At 43.7% G+C, this 26,917-nt stretch overlaps 2 protein-coding genes across 2 annotated transcripts in view; one reads left to right on the top strand and one right to left on the bottom strand.

Moving 5' to 3' along the window:
* Positions 1-201: 201 nt before the first annotated feature.
* Positions 202-26,879, bottom strand: ATP23 (ATP23 metallopeptidase and ATP synthase assembly factor homolog). The gene is made up of 6 exons (XM_068276602.1): positions 26,513-26,879; positions 24,048-24,093; positions 21,580-21,661; positions 16,716-16,853; positions 7,211-7,294; positions 202-587 (listed from the first exon to the last, which is right to left on the bottom strand). Exons 1-6 carry the CDS (start codon positions 26,667-26,669, stop codon positions 384-386), a joined length of 711 nt encoding a protein of 236 aa, XP_068132703.1. The 5' UTR covers positions 26,670-26,879; the 3' UTR covers positions 202-383.
* The window catches only part of RPAP3 (RNA polymerase II associated protein 3), a 63,298-nt gene continuing 63,126 nt past the window's right edge, over positions 26,746-26,917 (top strand). Inside the window, exon 1 of the mRNA XM_068276599.1 lies at positions 26,746-26,836. The gene's annotated coding sequence lies outside the window, so the exon portion shown is untranslated. The remainder of the gene's footprint in view (positions 26,837-26,917) is intronic.

Raw genomic sequence — 26,917 nt, 5'->3', positions numbered from 1 at the left:
ACACAGGATTGAAGCATCTAACAAGTGGTAAATCTGCTAATGTCATGCTGAAATCACTATGAGTTTATGAAAAGTTGATCTGAAAGTTGAAGTATGAAGTGAACTGAAAAGTTGGTATGGTCTGTCTAGCAGGATAGAACCTTTTAAATGACTTGTGCTTTTCTTTTCAGCTTCATATAAATATTAAAAAACACTCTAATGAACATATTTAAGCAATTTATTGAATATGATAATCATATCACAAATCAAAAAGGTTTTAATTTATTTTAAATATTAAAAAAAAGTTCCCAACTATAGAGACACAGTCTCACACATAGTACGCTGCATAATACGGCCGCACTGAAAATATTTCAGAAACAAATGGAATAGTTAGAAATACAATTCTAAATGTTTGCATAATATCGGCTTCGGTTTTTAAAGTCTCTATACGCCATGTCTGCATCATTATCACAGTGAGGTATTCGGCCAAATGGTTCATGATCATTAAAACACGATTTAAACACTGAATCCACAGCACGTTCTGCTGCCTCTCGGCTGATATCTCTTACAGCCAATATGGAACGGAGAGCTCGATCTCTGACGCAAGCCTGTGAAAACACAAGAGTAGTTACATATTGGTACTATTGACCCAGTGTGCATTAAAGGCTGGTGCCTTGAGCCTTAGAAGAAGCTACATGCTAGCGAAACGGTCATCAGGTTGTGCACCCAGCGGCGCCCACTGCCCTCACCCGATACCCCCACCGTTTGCCACGATAAATATTGCTTTTATATGTCTATTATGGACTCTCACTGTGTGTATCTATAGCAATAAAACATTCAATAGTGCCAAGCCTTTCTGCTCTACCTGGTTTCTGTATTTGAACTGTACTTTTTGCTTAGAGCACATTGATGGTTTGGAATGGTGTGAGCGCGCACAGTCCTGTCAGACTCTTCCTGCAATCTGCCTTTTTTGTGTGCCTGCCACATAAAAAGGCAAAGGGGGGGGGGGGGGGGGGGGGGGTCATAAGTTCTGGAGTCTGCAGTATCTATTCCAACAGTTAGAAAAGGACTCTGGAATCCTTTATACATATGCCTGACCTGTAAACCTTAAGTAAAGGCTACCTTAAAATAATGTTGAATATTCTGATCATCATTCTAGGCTCATGGCACAACTGCAGCAGAAAGGTTACACAAAGGGCTTGATTCTGCACCAACTGCCTGTTGCACCCTGGACTACTCCTCTCAAGGTTTCCAATGACTTCTGCAGTTCTACTCTTAATCTAGGAACTACTGAGAATGATCTGGTACTGCTATCTGCTGACTCATTGTTCATAACAAACATTGACACAGGTCCACTTTAAGTGACAGGCTGAGTGGACACCAGTAGTAGAGAAAGTGTGTGCTTCTTCAACATATAAGAAAACCTGTAGTTAAGAGTGAAAACCTGTAGTTAAGAGTGATAGGGGTATGTACAGTGCCTTGCACACAAATAACTATGCTGTGTTCCTTTTTTCTATCTCTGCCTGAAAGAGTTAAATATCAGGTATGCAAGTGGCTGACTCAGTCCTGGCTCAGGCAGGAAGTAACTATAGTGTGACCCTCACTGATAAGAAATTCCAACTATAAACCACTTTCCTAGCAGAAAATGACTTCTGAGAGCATGAAAACGTTAAAAAGGGTCAATAGTTCATAGATTTTAGCTCTGGCATACTTCAATGAATGTGTCATTGAGCAAAAACAAAAAAACAGTTAAAAAAAACTTAAAAAGTAGATTTAAAAATAAAACTGGAATATCTTAAAAAGTCATTTTTAGAAGTAGTAAGATAGATACAATAGTTTATTTCATCCGTTTATTTTGCCTTGGGTGTCCTTTAAATATACTACTTGCCTGGCAGGTGTAGTAATCCCTCTGGCTCGAATGCTTACTGCTGCTTACTGAGGGCTAGTTCACATTGATGACAGAACCGAAATTTTGCGTTTTACCACAATTTGCACTTGTGATTCCCGTTCAATAGAACAAGAATCACAGCACAATCGTCACCAAAGCACTGCATGCAGCGCATTTGCAATTGATCGCAAACGCTGCAGTGAGAATGTATTCATAGGGATACATTAGCAGCAGCTCTTTGCTGATCGCTGGCTCTGCAAAAGAGCCAAGTGTAAACCAGCCCTAATGCTTACTAATATATATATAATATTATATATAACAGACCAGGCCTTCTAAATCAGGCACGACTCAACTGGCATTGTTGTTTCAGAGGCGACTCCAAAACTCCTGAGGCCATATGGAAACATGGGCTGCACATCAGTTGCCCTTTCAGTTGAGACTGAAAGCAATTGACGTGGTGTAAAAGGAACCTTAGGCTTATATGGACCCTTTAACCACTTGAGGACCGCCCCCAGCCGATGGGCGGCGGCAAAGACCGGGCCCAAACGACCGCAATACGCCCATCGGCGGGGGCGGCTGCGGGAGTGTCTGTGCGGCGATCGCGTCATTCGTGACGCGATCAGCCGCCGGGGACTGGCTCCGCCCACCGTTCGTTGTAACCCGCCGGCCGTTCGGAAGCGCCGGCGGGTTACTAGCACCCGGATCGCCGCATGTAACAAGTATAATAGGCTTTGTAATGTATACAAAGCCTATTATACTGGCTGCCTCCTGCCCTGGTGGTCCCAGTGTCCGAGGGACCACCAGGGCAGGCTGCAGCCACCCTAGTCTGCACCCAAGCACACTGATTTCCCCCTCCCCTGCCCCCTGATCGCCCACAGCACCCCTCAGACCCCCCCCTGCCCACCCCCCAGACCACTGTTTGCACCCAGTCACCCCCCTAATCACCCATCAATCACTCCCTGTCACTATCTGTCAACGCTATTTTATTTTTAAGTCCCTAATCTGCCCCCTACTCCCTCCTGATCACCCCCCCACCCCTCAGATTCTCCCCAGACCCCCCCCCCCAGACCCCCCCCCCCCGTGTACTGTATGCATCTATCCCCCCTGATCACCTGTCAATCACCTGTCAATCACCCGTCAATCACCCCCTGTCACTGCCACCCATCAATCAGCCCCTAACCTGCCCCTTGCGGGCAATCTGATCACCCACCCACACCAATAGATCGCCCGCAGATCCGACATCAGATCACCTCCCAAATCCATTGTTTACATCTCTTATCTCCTCTAAACACCCACTAATTACCCATCAATCACCCCCTATCACCACCTGTCACTGTTACCCATCAGATTAGACCCTAATCTGCCCCTTGCGGGCACCCAATCACCCGCCCACACGCTCAGATTGCCCTCAGACCCCCCCTTATCAATTCGCCCGTGCAATATTTACATCTGTTATTCCCTGTAATAACCCACTGATCACCTGTCAATCACCCATCAATCACCCCCTGTCACTGCCACCCATCAATCACCCCCTGTCACTGCCACCCATCAATCAGCCCCTAACCTGCCCCTTGCGGGCAATCTGATCACCCACCCACACCAATAGATCGCCCGCAGATCCGACATCAGATCACCTCCCAAATCCATTGTTTACATCTCTTATCTCCTCTAAACACCCACTAATTACCCATCAATCACCCCCTATCACCACCTGTCACTGTTACCCATCAGATTAGACCCTAATCTGCCCCTTGCGGGCACCCAATCACCCGCCCACACGCTCAGATTGCCCTCAGACCCCCCCTTATCAATTCGCCCGTGCAATATTTACATCTGTTATTCCCTGTAATAACCCACTGATCACCTGTCAATCACCCATCAATCACCCCCTGTCACTGCCACCCATCAATCACCCCCTGTCACTGCCACCCATCAATCAGCCCCTAACCTGCCCCTTGCGGGCAATCTGATCACCCACCCACACCAATAGATCGCCCGCAGATCCGACATCAGATCACCTCCCAAATCCATTGTTTACATCTCTTATCTCCTCTAAACACCCACTAATTACCCATCAATCACCCCCTATCACCACCTGTCACTGTTACCCATCAGATTAGACCCTAATCTGCCCCTTGCGGGCACCCAATCACCCGCCCACACGCTCAGATTGCCCTCAGACCCCCCCTTATCAATTCGCCCGTGCAATATTTACATCTGTTATTCCCTGTAATAACCCACTGATCACCTGTCAATCACCCATCAATCACCCCCTGTCACTGCCACCCATCAATCACCCCCTGTCACTGCCACCCATCAAACAGCCCCTAACCTGCCCCTTGCGGGCAATCTGATCACCCACCCACACCAATAGATCGCCCGCAGATCTTCTCTCCTCTAAACACCCACTAATTACCCATCAATCACCCCCTATCACCACCTGTCACTGTTACCCATCAGATTAGACCCTAATCTGCCCCTTGTGGGCACCCAATCACCCGCCCACACCTCAGAACGCCCTCAGACCCCAGCCCTGATCACCTCGCCAGTGCATTGCTTGCATCTATTTCCCCCCTCTAATCACACCTTGAGACACCCATCAATCACCTCCTGTCACCCCCTAGCACACCTACCCATCAGATCAGGCCCTAATTTGCCCCGTGTGGGCTCCTGATCACTCGGCCAAACCCTCAGATCCCCCTCAGACCCCCTTCCGATCACGTCCCCAGTGCATTTATTGCATCTATTTTCCCCTCTAACCGCCCCCTGAGACACCCATCAATCACCTCCTGTCACCCCCCTAGCACTCCTATCCATCAGATCAGGCCCAATACATCCTGTCATCTAAGAGGCCACCCTGCTTATGACCGCTTCCACAAAATTTGCCCCCTCATAGACCACCTGTCATCAAAATTTGCAGATGCTTATACCCCTGAACAGTCATTTTGAGAAATTTGGTTTCCAGACTACTCACAGTTTTGGGCCCGTAAAATGCCAGGGCAGTATAGGAACCCCACAAGTGACCCCATTTTAGAAAGAAGACACCCCAAGGTATTCTGTTAGGTGTATGATGAGTTCATAGAATATTTTATTTTTTGTCAAAAGTTAGAGGAAATTGGATTTTTATTGTTTTTTTCACAAAGTGTCATTTTTCACTAACTTGTGACAAAAAATAAAATCTTCTATGAACTCACCATACCCCTAACGGAATACCTTGGGGTGTCTTCTTTCTAAAATGGGGTCACTTGTGGGGTTCCTATACTGCCCTGGCATTTTAGGGGCCCTAAACCGTGAGGAGTAGTCTAGAATCCAAATGCCTCAAAATGACCTGTGAATAGGACGTTAGGCCCCTTAGCGCACCTAGGTTGCAAAAAAGTGTCACACATGTGGTATCGCCGTACTCAGAAGAAGTAGTATAATGTGTTTTGCGGTGTATTTTTATACATACCCATGCTGGGTGGGAGAAATCTCTCTGTAAATGGACAATTGTGTGTAAAAAAAATCAAATAATTGTCATTTACAGAGATATTTCTCCCACCCAGCATCTGTATGTGTAAAAATACACCCCAAAACACATTATACTACTTCTCCTGAGTACGGCGGTACCACATGTGTGGCACTTTTTTGCACCCTAAGTGCGCTAAGGGGCCCAAAGTCCAATGAGTACCTTTAGGATTTCACAGGTCATTTTGCGACATTTGGTTTCAAGACTACTCCTCACGGTTTAGGGCCCCTAAAATGCCAGGGCAGTATAGGAACCCCACAAATGACCCCATTTTAGAAAGAAGACACCCCAAGGTATTCCGTACGGAGTATGGTGAGTTCATAGAAGATTTTATTTTTTGTCACAAGTTAGCGGAAAATGACACTTTGTGAAAAAAAACAATTAACATCAATTTCCGCTAACTTGTGACAAAAAAAAAAAATCTTCTATGAACTCACCATACTCCTAATGGAATACCTTGGGGTGTCTTCTTTCTAAAATGGGGTAATTTGTGGGGTTCCTATACTGTCCTGGCATTTTAGGGGCCCTAAACCGTGAGGAGTCTTGAAACGAAATTTCTCAAAATGACCTGTGAAATCCTAAAGGTACTCATTGGACTTTGGGCCCCTTAGCGCAGTTAGGGTGCAAAAAAGTGCCACACATGTGGTATTGCCGTACTCAGGAGAAGTAGTATAATGTGTTTTGGGGTGTATTTTTCCACATACCCATGCTGAGTGGGAGAAATATCTCTATAAATAGACAATTGTGTGTAAAAAAAATAAAAAAAATTGTCATTTACGGAGATATTTCTCCCACCCAGCATGGGTATGTGTAAAAATACACCCCAAAACACATTATACTACTTTTCCTGAGTACGGCAATACCACATGTGTGGCACTTTTTTGCAGCCTAACTGCGCTAAGGGGCCCAAAGTCCAATGAGCATCTTTAGGCTTTACAGGGGTGCTTACAATTAGGCACCCCCCAAAATGCCAGGACAGTGAACACACCCCACAAATGACCCCATTTTGGAAAGTAGACACTTCAAGGTATTCAGAGAGGAGCATAGTGAGTCCGTGGCAGATTTCATTTTTTTTTTGTCGCAAGTTAGAAGAAATGGAAACTTTTTTTTTTGTTGTTGTTGTCACAAAGTGTCATTTTCCGCTAACTTGTGACAAAAAATAAAATCTTCTATGAACTCACCATGCCTCTCACTGAATACTTTGGGATGTCTTCTTTCCAAAATGGGGTCATTTGGGGGGTATTTGGACTATCCTGGAATTTTAGCCCCTCATGAAACCTGACAGGTGCGCAGAAAAGTCAGAGATGCTTGAAAATGGGAAAATTCACTTTTGGCACCATAGTTTGTAAACGCTATAACTTTTACCCAATCCAATAAATATACACTGAATGGTTTTTTTTTTATCAAAGACATGTAGCAGAATAACTTTCGCGCTCAAATGTATAGGAAATTTTACTTTATTTGAAAAATGTCAGCACAGAAAGTTAAAAAAGTCATTTTTTTGACAAAATTCATGTCTTTTTTGATGAATATAATAAAAAGTAAAACTCGCAGCAGCAATCAAATAGCATCAAAAGAAAGCTGTATTAGTGACAAGAAAAGGAGGTAAAATTCATTTAGGTGGTAGGTTGTATGACCGAGCATTAAACCGTGAAAGCTGCAGTGGTCTGAATGGAGAAAAAGGCTCTGGTCCTTAAGGGGCGAAAAGACTGTGGTCCTGAAGTGGTTAAAGAAAATACCCACCACATGATTTGTTTAGGAGGCCAGAGAGCAGGTCAGATCAGTTTACATGAGGGGTACATGTATGTACTAAACAACTATGACACCTCTTCACATACCTGATGATGTTGTTTAAATCCAAAATTGAATCGATTGATTTCATTAGTAATTGAGCAGTCCCCACTAAGGTTTGCAGCTCTGATCTACAGTAAAACAAAAGTCTAGATTACAGAACTGTACAGGAAATATCTGTATTATAAAACATGGTTATTTGGAATCATTTTGAAGTTAACATCCTGAATGATGTTGGAAGTCAATTAAAGCTATAAGTTTGTATCCTAACGTGTAGACCCTGTCTGAAGTTGAAAATTGTGAAGACTCTCATATAGGTCAACACAGTGTATTTTCCATATGACTAGTATGGCCATTTCCTTCCCCGCTCTATTACAAGTATTGCTATGCTCCCTCCAGCGCCATGGGATGCCATGTGGGGACCGTAGCATATATACATTAATAATTGGACACAGACACCAAGTGCAGGTAATAGGCCGTGGCTTTTATTAAAGGTTACCAGAAATAACTACACACCGAGCTTTCTGCTCAATACCACTCCAACATTTATTTTAAACTTACAAGAATAAGTACTTTCAGCGGAGCTGAAATACCAGCCACAACCGTCGAGGCAAAGGAGTCAAACTGCAGCCTCGACCCGCCCAACCACGGCCCTCTCAACCATTTCCTGTATGTTATTATTAAATATGTCAAGGCCAATTGGGTTCAAATGGACTGTCGAAAATAAACAATCCTTCCACAAAACCTTCTAACTCCCTATGTCGAAAGGAAAAACCGCCCAAGTTGTGTAGGAAAATGGACATAGCCCGATTAACCCTGCGCCTAATTCTATCCAAGAAGGTGCAGGTAGAGGCTGGAGACGGGAAAAAATTATGGTCGTAGATGGGAACAAAGATTTTAGCAAATAAAAAGTACGTTTCATTTCACGAATCAATCTACCAGTCTGCATCCTCCCCAGGTCATTCCCACCTGCATGAATAACCAGAACTCCCGGGGGTGGAAGGGTTTCGCATGCCAAGGACACCTGATCCAACAAAGAACCCCATCTAAGGCCCCTCTTGCCCTTCCAAAAAACAGAAAACATATCAACATTTAAAGATAAATTAGACCCATACACTCTACGAACCGCTCTGTCATGAGCCCAGAAAACATATGAATGTCCAATAATCCATACGTTGACCCTCCTGGAGGACCTGAAAATAAGCAGAGTTAAAACATCAGCGATGGGCGAACATAAATTTTGTACCTATCGCTATGCCATCTACCTATTTGCTGTATCTGTGCACCAGACAGACCCAAGGAATTTGCTGTAGTGGCCGCCCCAATCCGAAAGGAATGGGGGGTAAAGTTATCCCCCGATAAACCCAATCTGTCCAACGCCTTGGATAGCACCGAACTAAACTGATATCGGGTAACCGGTGAACCATCTATATGAACAAATAGAGAATCCCCGGCCGAAGGGCGGGTATCCAAATACCTGGACACCAAGGTGACCGGGCAAATAGCAAGATCACCCGCCTCTGCTAATATCACGGACTTGCCGGAACCCAACTGGTCATTTTTTGGCTTTTTCAACAAAATGAACAGCCATTGGTCCCCAACTGTAACATCAGAACGGGAAACCACCAACACCCCAGATCTGTTTGGGGCTGTGAGTTCTCCAATTCTGAAAGCCCCGAAAAAACAGAGCGAGAAACACGCAGCGAAAGAGAACGCTTCAAAACCCGAAAAACAAACCGATGGGAGAATTTGAATTATCTTACCTAACAAAACCGATGATATAGGCCTGCGAGAATCCGGGCAGGATCGTGCCCGACGAAAACCTCGGAGAAAAAGCTTCACGGAGTATAATGACAGCAATGAAGGTGAACCATAAAAAATGTATGAAAAAACGTAATACCTGAAAGCATCTTGTAAATACTAGCATAAGAAACCCTCTGAGTGGTAATCTCATTCACAAATCTTGCAACCACAGGTTCAGCTGGGTCTATAAAGTCCACATCCAAACCTCTGCAAAAAGAACACCACTTTATCCAATAGGAACAGTACTCGTCCCAAGATTTTTTTGCAACTGCATTCTTCATAAATTCTCCGCTCAATCCCACAATAGATCCCACAGGAAAGCCGGGCAGGTCACTCCAATCATATCCGCATCTGGAACCAGCTCCCGAAACAGCGGCATCTGCAAGCGGGAAAGGGAATCTGCGATGCGGTTATCCTTGGAAGGAACATAAGCCGCCTTCAACCATATGTTACGTTCCATACATAGCAGCACTAGATACCTTAACAACTTTAACACCAGCTCGGAGCAGGAGGACAAACAGTTGACCGCGAATAGCACACCTCTATTGTCGGTGTGCAATAAAATGCGCTTGTTGCAAAAAGAAGGGCCCCAGATGACCAGGGCCACCACTACCGGGAAAAGTTCCAAAAGAACTAAATTGCGCCGGATCTCAGGTGAGCTCCAGGACTGGTGCCAAACTTCGGCGCACCAGTGCCCCTGCCAGAAGGCACCGAAACCGACGGAGCCGGACGCATCCGTGTATAAACCAAGCGACTCTGAATCAATGAATTCGGATTGCCAAATGGATCTACCATTAAAATTCTGCAAAAATCTATCCCACACTGTTAAGTCCTCCTTCACCTGGCGAGTCAATCTTACGTGAGCGAACGGAGACCTAAGGCCACATGTCAAAAAGGACAGCCGGCGACAAAAAACCCGGCCCATAGGGATAATCCTAGACGCGAATGCAAACAGACCTAGCAGAGACTGTATTTCTCGAAGCTTGGCCTTCTTAGAAACCAAAAAATGGGAAATCAATAATCGCATGCGCAAAATCTTAACCTCAGGTAAGCAGAAAGACATTTCCTGTGTGTCAATGGAGATCCCGAGAAACTCCAGATTGGTGCAAGGGGAGACCGTCTTTTCCCCTGCAAGCGGAATGCCGAAGCGTTCGGCCACTGCACAAAAAACCGTTAATGTGTCCTCACACTCCGAGCCGCCCTCCCTACCAATAATCAGGAAATCATCCAGATAGTGCATAAGTTCGGCAGCTGGTGACAACTCTGAGACAACCCACTGCAGGAATGATGCAAACACCTCAAAATAAAAACATGATAAAGAAAACCCCATTGGAAGGCACATGTCATAAAAATAAAAACCATTAAACTGAAATCCCAATGAGCTAAAGCCGTCCGGGTGTACAGGCAACAAGCGAAAAGCGGATTTTATATCCACCTTAGACAGAAGTGAGCCTTTCCCAGCCTACGGAAGCAACGCCAGTGCATCGTCAAAGGAGGAATATGAGACCGATGCCACACTTGTCAGCCTGATCATTCAGCGACCCACCATCTGGGAATGATAAATTATGAATGAACCTGAAAGAACCAGGCTCCTTCTTCGGGACCACTCCCAGAGGTGATAACCTGAACGGCATAAACGGCGGCTCACAAAACGGGCCAGCAACCCTGCCTTCTTTAATCTCCTTGTCTATTTTACTACCTCAGGAAACCACCGAACTGAAGCTAAATTTTCAACCCATGGGCAACCATGGCCCGAATACTGCGGAACTTCAAAACCTGACTCAAAGCCTTTCAGGAGCAGAGCTGCCATCGACCGGTTTGGATATATTTCTAACCACGGGCGCATTTCTGACAGCCTCACCGGTGTCCGAGCCTTTTTGACCTCCTGCGTGAGCAGGTTGACCTGTGGTTGGCTTCCTGTAGCATCTACTAGCCGAGTGCGATCCCCCACACACGCTGCACTCATGCCTATATTTGCATTGTGAGAGAAACCTGCATTGCGACTCATTATACGCGAAACACACTCCTTTACGAAAAGGCTGTGGGTTTGCTCCAGCAGGCCTATTGGACGAAGGCTGCGGCTTTTGAGGCAGCATGACATTCAGCCAAAGGCCGACCTCCTTGTTGCCCCATTTCAAAGACGGGTGGACCGAAAGCTTCTGACGAAACGCCTCGTCGTACACGTACCATGCTAGCCAGCCATAATTGCGATAAGCTTCATGGATAATATCCACGTGCTGGAACAAACTTGAACATTTCTCCGGATGCTTTTCACCCATCACCGCAGCAAAAATACAGAACGCTTGCAGCCAGTTCTGCCAGGTCCTAGGGATGGCCCTGCGTCTATCCTCCTCGGTCTTGTCATCCCCTTTCTTATCGTACTTGCTTAGATAACCCAGACAGAGCCTCTGCCAAAGACCCAACCACTTGACCCAGCCTGTTTATCATCTGTTAAGTGTTCTCACCCTCTCCTGTGCCGGCTGTGCGAGGTCCTTCCAGGGAAACCACCGGCTCCTGCCGCGGCGACCCATGCCTCCGAGTCCCGCTCCTGGCACTCCTCCGTGGGCGGGACTGGCTTCCGGACTGCCTGGAGCCCGACCTACTCCTTCCTTCTTGCCTCCCCTCACGCCTCTCCTCATGATAAGCATGCCCTTCCCCCGCCGACAGGTTTAACTCCTCCGGCGGGCGGGCTGCCGAGCGAGCAGGGGAATTCAGCTGCGCCACAACCACCGGCAATGGCGGCTCAGGACTCGCTGCGGCTGCCTCCGGCTCCTCCAAGCACCGCAGCAGCCACTCTTCTCCTCCTTCTGCCTCAGCACGCAATATGAGGTGCTGAAGAAGCGACGACATGGCTCCGACAGGGAGGGGGAGAAAAGGTTTCCACGCTGCTGCCCGCTTGTAGAAGGTGAGTCTCGTCGTCCCAGCTCCCTCACAGTGCCGCTCCAGCCAATCAGGTGCTGTCTCCTGGCAGAGTCCTCAGGCTCGTCCGCCTGATAGTCCCAGCTGTCTCTTACTGCTCAGCTGAAAACAATCAACAATTAGTAGCAAGCCCCACAGGCCTCCCGTGCATTCACTCTTTAATATCGTTCCTTGTCATTCTCATGCAGATCCATCAGTATGTGTGCCCAAACCATTTCCTCCAATCTGAACTCACCACTCAATGTCTCTGCTCTAGTCCATGTCCTTCTCTGGTGGCTGCCATGCATGATCAAAGGACAGCTTCCTGGAGATGAAAGCTTCCTCTAGCTCCATGTGGGAAGCGGGCTCCCTTGCCATCCCTCCTGGCTGCTCCTGTTTGCCTCTCCGATAAATTGGCAAGTTCGGCCAGTCATGCATTACTGTGCATGCGCGGGCCGGCCGCGTGCGTGCCTACATCACCGGGAGCATTTCTGCGCCTGCATAGTACCACTACACAAGCACAGAACGCTCCAGACCATGAGATGCGCGCAGGGCCAGGCATTCACAGTGGAGCACTACTGCCCAATTTATTTATCCTTTAAAGAGGAACTCCAGTGAAAATAATATAGTAAAAAAAGTGCTTCATTTTTTACCATAATTATGTATAAATGATTTAGTCAGTGTTTGCTCATTGTAAAATCTTTCCTCTGCCCGATTTACATTCTGACATTTATTACATGGTGACATTTTTACTGTGGGCAGGTTATGTAGCTGCCCCTAGGTGTTTTGGTTGTTAGAGACAGCTGTAAACAGCTAATTCCTGTCTGTGAACCTTGTTACATTGTAACAAACTGCCAAAAGTACCGCGGTACTCAGAGCTTCTTGTGGGAGGGGTTTCAGCACAAAATCAGTCATACAGCGCCCCCTGATGGTCTGTTTGTGAAAAGCATTATATTTCTCATGTAAAAGGGGGTATCAGCTACTGATTGGGATAAAGTTCAATTCTAGGTTGGAGTTTCTCTTTAAGCAAACGGGCTGGCCAGTAAACAAGTCAACGCCCCGATTTTCTTTATTAAAATTGTTAAGCTTGGAGGTGTAATCTCCACAGTCAGCATGCAACACATAAGCTGACGTGAAGGAGGTACACACACCAGCACAAGGAATCAGGATATCCCCAGTTTAGTGGAGGAGAGGACTGACTCCAATAGGAGATTGTGGTGCACAGAGCCGGTGCAGATCCGAACAGCCACAAACAACACTTTCGTAATAACGTCTCAGCGCAAAGTAGCGCTGAGCGCATAAACCAGGACTGAGGAGACCAGGACAGGTAGACAGAATGAACGCTTGCTTAACTAGCCACTACTTAGTGACAGCAAGCGTCCACAATAAAACAGACTGGAATGAGGTAGCCAATGCGTTTGCAGCGATGGCGTGCCTCACCAAGACAGGACAGGATAGTCAGGAAATAGCAGGATCAAGACAGATGAACGTAACACAGATAAATATACAATAAGTATGTTTTCCTAGCGTATTACAATTACAGCTATCAATGAAACTATTTGTAACGTCTGACTAACATATGTATATATCGGCAATGAACCGATATATGACATAAGCAGGAACACTGACTAGCACTGGAGCAATACAGGGAACAGGGCTCAGAAGGATTCGCTATCTCTTCGCAGAGATGAACGCAATCCACAAACGGTAACAGGACAGGATTCAGAAGGATTCGTTATCTCCTCGCAGAGATGAACGCAATCCACAAACAGGACCAGGAGCAGGATACTAGCTCAGCACGGGTGCTCACGATACGCGCAAACTACCAAAACGTGCTGGAAGGCTGACTAACTGAACACAGGAAATAAACAGTTCGTGTACGTATATATCAGCGACACTGATGTATCAACGTAACACGAATACAAGAAAAATAACAAAATGCGCAAGTATGCGTATATATTGGCGATGAACCAATATATGACACAAGACAAGCAAGTAACAACTTCTAGAACAAGAGCAGAACTAGGAGGACTCGCTGACCCCTTCGCAGGAGTCAGCGCAGTCCACACGGACCAGGAACGAGGTGGGGCACGAGCAGAGTAACAGACAGAATCTGAGACTATGGTAGCCCATGAGGCATTGCAGGAAGCAGTTCTTTATACTGAGGTCATCCAATGGGAGCAGACCTGCAGATTCCCACACAAGTGAATGGTAATTAATCACAGGCTGATAGCAGGAAAAGGCAGACAATGATATGCAGCCTGCAGGAAAGGGATTGCCCCTCCATTGCAGCAGACAATGTTTGTTTACACAAAAGCATATTAAACTGTCATTCACTTCAGAGCGACTGCAGATGAAATCAGCAACTAGTTTAAGTGCAAACCAAACTATGCAAGCAAATGCATGTAATGACATTAGAACTGCTTGGTTTGCAATACCACTGCAGTCAGCAGTAAACGCTGCAGAAGCGATCATAACAAAAATTGACTATAAAATATTGAAGTGGATTTTGAGTATACTGTATATTGTAACTAAAAAGAAAAAAAAAAATTGAAACAGAACTGGCAGTCCCCTACTTACAAACAGTTCCCGGGAGTTTATTTGTAAGTTGAGTCCTATGTTAAAAACGGTAAAACATGGATAAAGGACTTACTTTCTGGCAACTCTGGATTTGGACATATACTGTAGTGTAAACAGTTTGTCTGTTTTCAACATGCTTTTAATTTGTTTTAAACTGCTTACAACAGCTTATACAATACTAGACCAACAAGAATAAGTACAGTAGAATCTTGTTATAGTAAACCTCTAGATATATTAAACTCAGTCCTCAGGTCCCAGCAAATGCAATTGTATAAATATACAATGTATGGCAAATTCTGATATAGTAAACTACTTGGCCAGGTCCCTTGAAGTTTACGATATTGTAATGTGGTAGTGTAATACAAAAGCATGAATACAGTATATATTTTGTACATGGAGACCACTTTGTATGTATGAAAATGTGTAACAAGTCATTTGTAAGTAAGGAACTGCCTGTATTAGTTAAAGCAATAAATATCTCTTTGCAATTATTTATGTCATTCTATTGCCAAAAGAAATATATAGACTGATTTCTAATAAATGCTGAACGTGTCTTTTTCAATAAATTTGAGTCAGTGGACCAGAATAAATGTTACCAATTACAGTGCAGCCTTCTGAAAGCATACGTGCAAGTTATCACTTCCTGCACATAAAGAGAAAACAAGCCATAATGCATCATATCAGGACTGTGGGTTAAGCCAGGCAAATAATTTTAATGCTCTTGTAGGCCAGGCAGGCATCCAAAACTACTAGCTTATAAAGTACCTATAGCTTTAATTTTCATTATTCCAAATTGAACACAATTGTTTTAGGCTACTTAGGCTTAAGGGAGCTAGTATGGTTTAGGTGACCTAGCGGGAAACCTCAGGGAACCACCACCAATCACAGCACCCTCTACAACTTGAAGTGTTGGCTGAACAGTGTGGCGTACCAGTGCTGGATTAAGTGCAAGATACAACATTGTATGACTATAGATGTATAGGGCTTGAGGAAGTAACAATAGAGGGTACCCAGTTAAACCCCACTACTGACAGCACAGCAAAGTACATCATTGACTCCATAAAAACAGAAGGCAATTGCACATCACCACTTCTGTCACGTCTCAAAAAGCACATAGTGTTTTTTCATGACCTGGATGCCTTATGGTGCAACATCCAGGTTCCATGGTCATCAGACTAATCACCAAAAATTGATTTTAGAGCAAAATGCCTTTCCGAACATTTTGTACTACTTTTACATAAAATAGTGAATAAATAAAACTTCTTTGACGTTTGCAGTACGCTCTGTTGCTTCTGGAAAGATTGTTTTGATTTCCTGTCTTGTGACAGCAATCATATATAATCCACAAGACAAGAAAAAAATCGGCACAAGATGAAGCTCTGGCAGGTTGGGAGCGGCAGGTGCAGAGTGCCACTGTGCCTCCAGTAGATAATATATCAAATTACAGAGGAGAGAAGAAGCTTCTGGGCACCAGTGTGCATAGCCAAGTCACCTTTTATTCAAAGCTCCCAACACCTTCAAGACATATATGCATAAACCTAGCAGGTTTATGCATATATGTCTTGAAGGTGTTGGGAGCTTTGAATAAAAGGTGACTTGGCTATGCACACTGGTGCCCGGAAGCTTCTTCTCTCCTCTGTAATCTCTTGTGACAGCACAGGAAGTGAGAAACTCTCCCACGGAAGAAAAATAGGAATATTAGAGGTCCGCAGAGTACCACCAGCTGCTAAATGTAAACTAGTGAATTGAGCTGAACCACTGAGTGACTTGAAAATAGCATCCTGTGCCACATGGCAGCTAGAGATCAGATATTTTCTTGGAATTCCCCTCCACCATATGCCTGCCCCACTGCCTTTTAGTGCAAGGAGAATACCACAAGCACTGAATGGGCTTTAAATGGTAAGATTCACTAAGCTGACATCACACAACTCAACACAAGGGAAAAGTGGGTTGGGTCAACTGTGTTCACTGGAAGAAAATGACTGGTGCCCCCTTTCCCATTTCTTCACAGACTACCTCTTGTGGGCGATTATGGGATAGGGAGAATAGTTTGGACAGCTCATAGTTTGCATTTCAGCCTAGCCAAGCAGCATCTGAGATTAGCACTGGAAGTCAACATTGCAAACCCAGCCATCCTAGTAATAGGAAAAAAAATAAAAAGGCAAAATGGCTTAATGCATTACAATTTATGACGTATTTTGCGTTAGAAAACACAAGTTTGGACTTGGGATTGAAAACAGAACAGCGCAATGAAATAAAATACAAACATACCTCGGAGCAGGCTAAGTGTCGCACATTGTTAAACCAGTCAACATGTGCGCGACAGTGATCAAAAGCATGAATCAACTCATGTGTGACCACTCTGTTCATGTGTGCTTGGCTATGGATATTATTTTGACACAGTACAATCTGCAAGGACACAAAAATAAATATTAGTCATTTGTTTGGCTACATAAAGAATGGTCTAGATAAAAATGACAAGAACTCCTTTGTGAGGGAATTGTATCCACTGGTAATTCAATTTTCATTTGAGTAGTCATTGGAATACACGAGTTTTTTTGGCAGATAGATGGCTCGACAGATAATTTCCAACAGGTCCGATATGATTTAGATTGTATTTCTGATCGATTTTATCATAGAAGTGAATGGAAATTGATCAGAAAAATGATTGGAAAAATCGATCGGGCAGTAAATCTGCCGAAAAAACTCATTGCGTATTCCCAGCATAATGTATGCTCCTTTAAAGCTAGTTTTCCACAATTTACTAACTGCACAAGGTCCCTTAAAGTGTCTTCAAATGCAAAACCCCTTGGAAAGACTGGGAGCCAATATAGTGGAGTATATAGCACAATATAAAGCTGTATAAATACAGTGAATAGTGGGGGTACTCACAAGCAAAGGTCAGCTATTAAAGAGAACCTAAACTCTTCCACAGGAGAGAAGGAAAACAGAGAAACCCACCCTGTCTATCAAAGAAAGAAATTGTATGGTGTGTGTGTGCGCTCCCCTGGAATGTGATCCTAGTATTATCTGGGACAAGTGTAACACTGTCTAGATCAGGGGTCTCAAACTCAATTTACCCGGGGGCCGCAGGAGGCAAAGTCAGGATGAGGCTGGGCCGCATAAGGGAGTTCACGTGTCCCCGCCGCAAAACGAGGGCTGCAGAGCCCCCAAATCGCCCCGGGGGCAATCCGCCGGCATTTCCTGGAAGGGGCAGAGCTTTCAGCTTCAGCTCTGCCCCTCCTGACGTCAATCGCGGCGGATCGCCGCCTCTGCCCGCCCACTCTAAACATAAAAAAAAAAAATTGGGAAAATAGGAAAAAATGCCCGGAATCTTCATACAGCCATATTACGGCTGTATAGCGATCCCTGGCCAAAGCGCTGCGGCTGCGTATGGACCCCCTGGAAACTCTGTCAGGAAATGTATTGCTCTTTCTTTTGATACATGTAAAATTACACTACCGTTAGGCTTGCTACTAAAAGTGACATTTACCGCATTTAAAAGTATACTATTTTCCTTCGAAACTTTAAAATCGATTTTCTCAAGAACTATAAGGTCTTTTTGAAAAATTGTTTTTTCCTCTTATTCCTAATGATCTCCTTAACATATCCTGCAAATTTAGGGTTTCTAGCATTTAAGGTGGATTTGCTATTAACCATTAAAGTCGGCGGGTTTTTAAATGTGTATTTTTTTCCTTTGCAACTTTAAAATCGATTTTCTCAAAAACTATAAGGCCGATTTGAAAAATTTTTTTTTCCTCTTGTAGCCACTGGGGGCCCCTACAAGCTCTGGGGCCCTGGGGCCACAAAATATTGTATCGCGGGCCGCAAATGGCCCGCGGGCCGCGAGTTTGAGACCCCTGGTCTAGATGGTCCGCTATACTGTGGGAGAGGTATTACCGCACTATATCTGTAACAGTTGTAATGTAGTAAAGCGCTCAACGCCCATCAGTGATTCATACAGTATATAGATAAACAGTATAATATGCAATAAACAGCAGCATATTACCACTTTTCTTATAGATCATATAGTCCAGCATAAAGAGTCCACTGCGCTGACACCAATCCAGACACCAAAGTAGTGTAAAATCCGCTCACCAGATCCTATTGCTGATTGGTTACGATCAGCAGAAATATATGCGATACAGCTTCCTTCACACATAGGAGAGATAAGGCTGAAGACTGCATAGCTAAAAAGTGTTTGAAGCTGGTCTGTCGCTGGGTCAGCAAATGCATCTGGTGAGCGTGTAAGCTTTCAAATTTGTACACTAAGGAGAGTTACTGCACAGTGTGAGCACGGTGACTTTTACACCGGTGAAGGAAAAAGTGTTATTAGTAAGAAACAGGATTACGCTATGTGCATTTCTGTGTTTGTTTTGAGTCATCACTAGGAAGAAGTGCTAAGGATCGTGAGGATTCGTTCTGTCATTGAGCTATTTCTGCTGATTGTAATCAACCACCCTGTCTATATTTAGAGATAACAGCCTGTCTAATGCTGGGCATACAAGGCTCGAATTTCCCGCTCGATTCTCCCGCCCGATCGATTCCCCAGGTGGTTTTCTTATTTTCCGCTCGGTTTTCGTATCAATTTCCATTGTACTCAATGCGGAATCGAGTGCGGAAACGATTGGGCGGGAGATCGGACGTGTTGGAAATTATCTATCGAGCCATCTAAATGGCTCAGAATCGAGCCGTGTATTCCCAGCATAATTCTCCATTATCTGTAAGTAATGAGCCACTGTAGTTTGAGCTGTCATCTCAGTCTGATCTGTGCCATAGTTGTGCTGTTCAGACAGGCTATATGTAAACACATTCTGTGCTCCCATGAAACTAGGAAATAACTACACTGCAGCATCTCAGTAGGAGTTTTGTGGGCTGCAACAAAGAAATGTTTTTTTCTTTAAAGGTTATTATGCTGTTGCATATCTTTTAAAGCAGAGAGGAAGTCCTGGGTTTAAGTCTGCTTTAAAAAGCCACTGCTTAAGCAAACTGATAAATACCTCATCTTCACTCAGGTCTCCATACTCTATGTACATCCTGGAAGAAGGCTGCGATCTAAGTATCAGTTAAAGAGTACCAGAGTTAAAGGGGTTCTTTCGCCAAAAAAGTAGGCAGTTAAAAAATGTGACAGGTGACAGGTTTTGGGCCAGTCCATCTTTTTAAGGGGGATTCTCAGGGCTTTCTTTGTTTTCAACAGCATTTCCTGAACAACAGTTGCAAAATCTAACTGACATAATAGTGTGCAAGTGATTAGGGAGGCCGGCTGGTATCTTGCTATTTTGGCAGTTAAACTGCTGTTCAGGAAATGCTGTTGAAAACAAAGAAAGCCCTGAGAATCCCCCTTAAAAAGATGGACTGGCCCAAAACCTGTCATCTGTCACATTTTTTAACTGCCTACTTTTTTCGCGAAAGAACCCCTTTAAGGATGCTGGAGCAAAACATGAGGCCACTATAAGGGAGCACAACATAAGGCCTCTAGAGGGGATAGATTAATATATATATTCCACATTTTGTCATATTACTGCCACAAACATGAATCAATTTTATTGGAATTCCACGTGAAAGACCAATACAAAGTGGTGTACACGTGAGAAGTGGAGCGAAAAATCATACATGATTCCAAACATTTTTTTTTTACAAATCAACTGCAAAGTGGGGTGTGCATAATTATTCAGCCCCCTGAGTCAATACTTTGTAGAACCACCTTTTGCTGCAATTACAGCTGCCAGTCTTTTAGGGTATGTCTCTACCAGCTTTGCACATCTAGAGACAAATCCTTGCCCATTCTTCTTTGCAAAACAGCTCCAGCTCAGTCAGATTAGATGGACAGCGTTTGTGAACAGCAGTTTTCAGATCTTGCCACAGATTCTCGATTGGATTTAGATCTGGACTTTTACTGGGCCATTCTAACACATGGATATGTTTTGATTTAAACCATTCCATTGTTTCCCTGGCTTTATGTTTAGGGTCATTGTCCTGCTGGAAGGTGAACCTCCGCCCCAGTCTCAAGTCTTTTGCGGACTCCAAGAGGTTTTCTTCCAATATTGCCCTGTATTTGGCTGACTGACACACACACACACACTAACTGTAGGAAGGACATTATGGGAGGTGCTATAAGCTAGAGGCCACTTTATTTGGGAGTACACTTTAATGGAGGCACTAAAAGAGACACATCAAATAGGGACATGCAGTACGAGAACCATAAAAGATAAGTTGCAATTTGAACAAAACATGGGTACATTAAAGTGAAAATACTCTTTGGCACTCTTCTATAATCATACAATCTTGAGGCCCTCTCTCCCTTCTCTAAATAACAGGTCAGAGCAGGTAGCAGACATTAGGTGATTTTCAGACACAAGGGTTCATATGCAATTACATTTTTCTCCTAGGTGATATATTCACGTTATTAATAAAATGCTTTTTAAACCATCAACACACAAGAAAATACTGAAATGAATGTGGGTACTAACTTTTCACCTACTTGTTGGTATTTTTTATTTTTATTGAAAAGTGCTAAAAAGTTATTTTTAAGAGAAGATGATAAATTATCTCCTATGAGATAACTCAGATTGCATATGGGCCAAGGTTAGGGCTAAATTGGAATTTGAAAATCACATGTTGCCTATGAAAATAATATTTTGTGCACTACTCTAACCACTTTTGTAGCCATCGTCTCTGGCTGGAGACTTTTTTTTTTTTTCTTTAAACAAGCAGTGAGCCTTGTGATTGGCTTACATAGGGTCAAGAGCCAATGAAATTTGCTCCTGACCGAGATACAGATCACTCTGGCTCACAATGATCACAGGGTCAGGAGCCAATGAAATACTCTCCTGACTGGCTCACGGAGCCCTGCAGTGACAGGAGAGTGGCACAAGTGGGCCCTTGCAGCAGGACGTTGGTGAGACTGTTTTTATACCAAAAAGTCTCTGGTCCTTAAGGGGCTAGAGACTGCTGGTGCTTAAATGGTTAAGAACATGATTGCTATTATAATTTTTATTATTCAATTTTGGGTACAGTTAGACTTTAAAATGATTGATGGCATAGTCCTTTACAGGTGCGTCTGTCTGTATAAGGGAGCTTTTCCCACAACATCCGATTAAATCACTGGATGGTTTATACAGAAAATGTTACTTACTTCTGACGTATCTGCATCAAAACCTCCACTCACTGATCCTTGGCAGTCTTCACAGGCAAAATGTCTGTCCTTGGAAACCATACTGGAAAATATGATATTCACTGGTTAGAAAATATACCCAGCAGGAGCCCAGACTGCAGTACAAGCTCAAAAAGTAAGCTTTTCTCTTATCGCTATCCAGAAATAAAACAAGATAAAATAGTTTCAGCTTCATTTAATGAAAACTGATTTAAGTTTCAGTGTTGGATATTTATGCTCAATGTCTCTTAGTATATGAAAACCTAAAAAGTAACAGCGGATTAAAGAAAAAAAAAAAGGGACAGAGCATTACAGCTTTATAAAAAATGTATCATATGGCCATTTTAAGGGCAGCAGTAGGGTGCAAATAAACCTTTTAGCAGCCCTGCCTGCATTATCTCATGTGAGCGCCTCCACCAGTTAAACTCATGCTTCCTAATGCAGCCACGTAGAGTGGCGCAGGGAGTGCTTTTATATTTTACTGTATGTACGCGCATATAAGCCGACTCGCATATAAGCCGAGGTACCCACTTTTCCCCCATAAACCAGGAAAAAGTGATTGACTCGCATATAAGCCCCCTCCCCAGTATAGCCCTCTCCCCAGGATAAACAACCAGATGGTCCCCCAATAAGAGGCATCCCAATATCCAGTAAAAAAAAAAAAAAAGTCAGATGTGCTCCCAGTATGAGACAGCACCCCTTCCTATAGCCAAATAGACTCCAAAGCAGCCCTCTCCACATAGCCAGATGTGCACCCATGTCTCTGCTAATTGCCCCTCACATCTGCTTAGCTCTCAGACACTTCTAGACACAAATCCTTCTGACAACCAGGTACAAGACAAATCTTGGAGTCTGGACTCTCAAATGCTAACTGGAGTTAGAGAATTTCCCCATGATGGCAGATTATAATTCACACCAGCCAAACAAAGGACACATCAGTGAGGTGAAGCTGGACTCACCAGGGCACTAAGTTCTTCTCACAGGATCGGCAAAGCTGCAGGCAGAGAATGTAACTGATCCTTGAGACACAGCCCACATCTGCCATGAATAACTTCCATCTCCCCTGCAGATCTCCATGTGCACTATATGAGCTGTCTTCTCTCTGCTTGTCTTCCGCACATGTAGTCTCTTGAAGACTCGTGCTTGTAACTTTCACCGTTTACTTCCCTCCCTCCTGACAGGCTGAAGCCGGGAAATGTACACTCGCTTCTTGTATTTTCAATGCTGCATCCTCCTTGGTAAAGCTGCGCTGTTATGTGCTGATACATGCGTTTATGGGACAGGCGGCCACACACTGTGATTATGCTCAGAGATGTATATGGACTCATAGGGCCATATGCAATTCACTTTTTTCTCCTGAGTTTTCACCTAGGAGATACATTTTCATCTTCAATTTAATAACACTTTTTAGCACTTTGCAATGGAAAAAATACCAAAAAGTAGGTGGAAAGGTATTGTCAAAATTATTTTGAGTATTTGTTTGCTTGCTAGGGGTTTAAAAGGCATTTTATTTTCAAATTGTGAAAATGACCTTGGAGAAAACTCAGGTGAAAAAGTGAATTGCATATGGCCCATAGTGAGCTGCAGCCATGTCCGTATACATCTCTGAGCATAATCACAGCGTGTGGCCGCCTGTCCCATAAACACATGTATCAGCACATAACAGCACAGCTTTGCCACGGAGGGTGCAGCATTCAGAATACAAGAAGCGAGTGTACATTTCCCGGCTGCAGCCTATCGGGAGAGAGGGAAGTGGAGACGGCAAAAGCTACATGAAAGGAATTCCTGCTCTCTGCAATGCCGCACGCTCTGGGGCACATTAATCTTGTTAACAGCCGCACTTACTCTGCTGCGGGACATGGGGGGACAGACACAGCGGGGGGCACAGGCAGCTGACCCGCATACAGGCCGAGGGGGGGACTTTTCAGCCCATTTTTTGGGCTGAAAAATTCGGCTTGTATGCGAGTATATACGGTACCTGTTCTGGACACTGGATAGGCTTTCCCTTTTCTATTCCTCCACCAGCAGCGCCGACATCAACTTCTGGGTCCCGATAAAATTATATGACGTGCTCAGGACCAAGAGGATGGTGTAAGGATTGCTCCCATTCCGGCTGTTTGACTCCGCAGCCCTGCCTGCAGCACAAATAGCGTTTTCCCTAATATTGCTGCTAAAGGGTTATATGCTGTTAAATTACCAAAGCTTAATGGCTTTTTAAAGCATGCATATGAACCTAGCTAAAAGGTACCTGGGGCAAGGTTAATCATCCCTTTAAATACTGACACATCTAAGTTATGCAGGTTCTATGGCTACTTACATATAATCAGTACCTAAACTGCATCTACCTAGCCAAAAGACCAGAATAATTCATGTGTGTCAATTCTGGAGCAGCCATGATGTTCTCTACGTTTGTAAACTCAAGCACAGGAATATCTATGTACGCGACTCACCAGCCAGACTGCTTCATGGCATCCAATAGTAACTTGGCATATGGACCTAACAAAACAACAAAATATATAAATGTAGGCCAAAATCTGCTTGATTTAGCAAATACAAATAGTTAAAAAAAAAAACTGTTTTCATCTTCCACTGGAAATATTATGAAATAATGATGAATTGAAAAATGAAGATGTTGCCAGTTTTTTGCGATAGTTTTCAAACCTGCAGAAGAAAACTCACAGAAGGACTTTTAACTGAGAACTTCAGAATATGATAAACAAAATGACTCCCCTAATTATATAAGTCAATGCAATTCATTGAATATGTGTTCTCCTTCATTCTAATAATATGCTTGTAAAACATAGTAAGTGAAACAGCATTAAAAGTGTACCTGTAGAAAAAATTTGCAAACATATAGAGGCTTTACTCATCCTCCTCCGCAGCCTCATTCAGCGCTGGGACCCCTGAAAAAAAGCTTGCATGGGGGCACTAGCACTGACCCACTCGGGTCTCTTCTGAGAAAACGGGCCGTATCAGGTCCACACTACTCTGCAGACGCGAATTGTCTTCGTCTGTGTACTAGCACGGACCCCATCAGGCTAGGCTGTATCCACCACAGCCCTGGCGGGACATTGCTAGTGCGCATGCGCAGGGAGGCCACACTTAGTGGGTCCTAGCACTGGTACGGGCTGATGTAGGACGAAGGGGGAAACTTCTTTAGGATCTAGAGTCAGAAACATGCACTTAGCCATTTCTCTCACAACCCCCACATCCCAGCGCTGTCCCCAGTTCAGATTACCTGCCTCTGGTAGTCCTCGGAAGCACTCATATCCTCAAGCTTCTGAAGACAGGCGACTCTGTATTACACATGCGCGCTCACGCATGTGCAGTACAGAGTGGCCAATCTTTAAAAATACTCAGAGACATTAGTGCTTCCTAATTCTTCCAAAGATCCCTGAAGGCGCATTCAACCAGTTGGTTGTATAGATGCAACGGGGGCAGGGGGCTTTGGTAAGTATATGACTTTTTCCTTTTATTTCGATTCAGTTTTACTTAAACAATGATAAGCACCCCTGGGTTCATGTTAAAGAATACAGTTTTCCTTGAAGCTGTAATGGAAACAAACAATCTGCTTACCTTCTATTTATGTAAATTGGTGAGTAAGGCAGCTGGCTTGAGAGAGTGCTTAAAACTTGTACAGGCCATAATTTGAATTTTCAGGATTGAATATCCAGTAAAATTGTACAATCAAGATTGTATCATTGACAGGCATTTCTACACTATCCAGCAAATGTTTCAAGTTACAAACCATCGGCAAAAGCATGTTTTTCAAAAATCTAAATAAATTTGGTTAATATTAAGTATTAGATCTTCTGTCACCTACCGTGTTTTATTCTATAGTAAGCAACATAAGATAAAGCTTTACTCCACTCAAAGCAGAGGAACAATAAAGGAAGGGTAAGAACCTTGTAAAATGTTTATTATTATTATTATTATTATTATTATTATTATTATTATTATTGTCTGTGTTGATAATATTCAATGACTTTTTGATGCTCCTGTGGGTGTGAAAAAGGACAGAAAGTGAATTAAAACCTCTTCAATCAGTCTATTAAAAAGAGCTTCTTTATAGCTCTAAGAATTGGTCATAACTTGCCAGGATTCTTTGCTTTTATAATGCTATATTTAAAAGAGGATAAAAATATTTTGGAACAGAGTAATGGAACTCCAGCAACAACCGTTAATTCTCACTGACAAAATAAAAAGTAGCAGTAAGTGGCACATTAACTTTCATTGTGGATAGGCAGAAACATTTTTCTAGACCTGTGTAGGCAGGGTTGCAGGGCTTGCTTTTTCTGTGTAGACGCTCATTAGCTGATGCAATATCAATAAAGCATGTCTAAAATACCGGGAATAGACACCGGCCACTGGCTTAACCACAGATTATTATTCCTACAATAAATCCAAAGCAGGAGCAGAAGCCACCCATGCACTCTAGTTTATAGAGTGGCTGTCATGCTATTCATAAATTTGCCAATTGCCACTGAACTGTTGTTAAACAATGGCAATGTGGTGATTTTAGAAGAGTGGAAATCATATCTAAAAGTGACAATTACAACTTCTGCAATAAAGTATCACCTGGGCACCTTTCTATGTTAAAAAGAAAACATTCTACAGATAGAACAGGACATTTCTTTAGTTCAAATAAGGCAAGGAGGAAATACCCAGATGGCAATAAGTACAAATAATCCAGTAAGTCCAGCTGTAATATAACAATAATAAAAATGGTAGTGCTCTTTGAAGAGATATTGTATTTAGCATTTCTTTTTCACGCATTTGTTGTCTGACTTGTGGCTGTATCATTCACCTTTACATTCTAAATTAACATAAATAACAAAAGCAAAAACAGGGTGGAGTTGGCCTTTGCACTGTACAAGCACAAGTGGTAAGAGAGGTAAGGGAGTGTCACTCCTACTTATTTCCATGGTGATATTCAGCATCTTCTGACACCTCGAAGTAAAGCCATGCCCATCTTTAGATAACTCTGCCGACTCCCTGTTATTTTCCGAGCTCTGTCGCTCTGTAACCACAGGATAGCCATGGTCCACATCTGCAGACCTGCCTCCCTCCATGGATTGCTCTGTCACCTTTACTGCAATCCCATGATCTAATCTGCTACTGGACAGGTGGGCGCCATGATGAAACGTCACTAGGATGCGCCCTGTCGAAGGTTGTGTGTGTCACTAGATTGATTCGCTGCAGCCATCTTTAACGTGGGCAAAAAGGAACTGAAAACAAGGTTTGTAATGTTTTATTATTTCATACGTTGTGCTTATGCATCCCATACAATGACAGGAGTGTCCGAAGAGAGGCGGACACG

Source organism: Hyperolius riggenbachi, chromosome 3, assembly GCF_040937935.1.
Source record: "Hyperolius riggenbachi isolate aHypRig1 chromosome 3, aHypRig1.pri, whole genome shotgun sequence".
In the NCBI taxonomy this organism is placed as follows: domain Eukaryota; kingdom Metazoa; phylum Chordata; class Amphibia; order Anura; family Hyperoliidae; genus Hyperolius; species Hyperolius riggenbachi.
This window is presented reverse-complemented; position numbering and strand designations above follow the sequence as displayed.

Bases quoted from the DNA above. Each gene is read 5' to 3' on its own strand.
- ATP23 (XM_068276602.1), bottom strand. From the start codon at position 26,669: ATGGAGGGAGGCAGGTCTGCAGATGTGGACCATGGCTATCCTGTGGTT. The intron at 24,094-26,512 runs GTAGGAGTGACA...TTGTTTTGTTAG, and splicing joins GAATATCACCATGGAAATAA to GTCCATATGCCAAGTTACTA. The intron at 588-7,210 runs GTATGTGAAGAG...GTGTTTTCACAG, and splicing joins GATTTAAACAACATCATCAG to GCTTGCGTCAGAGATCGAGC.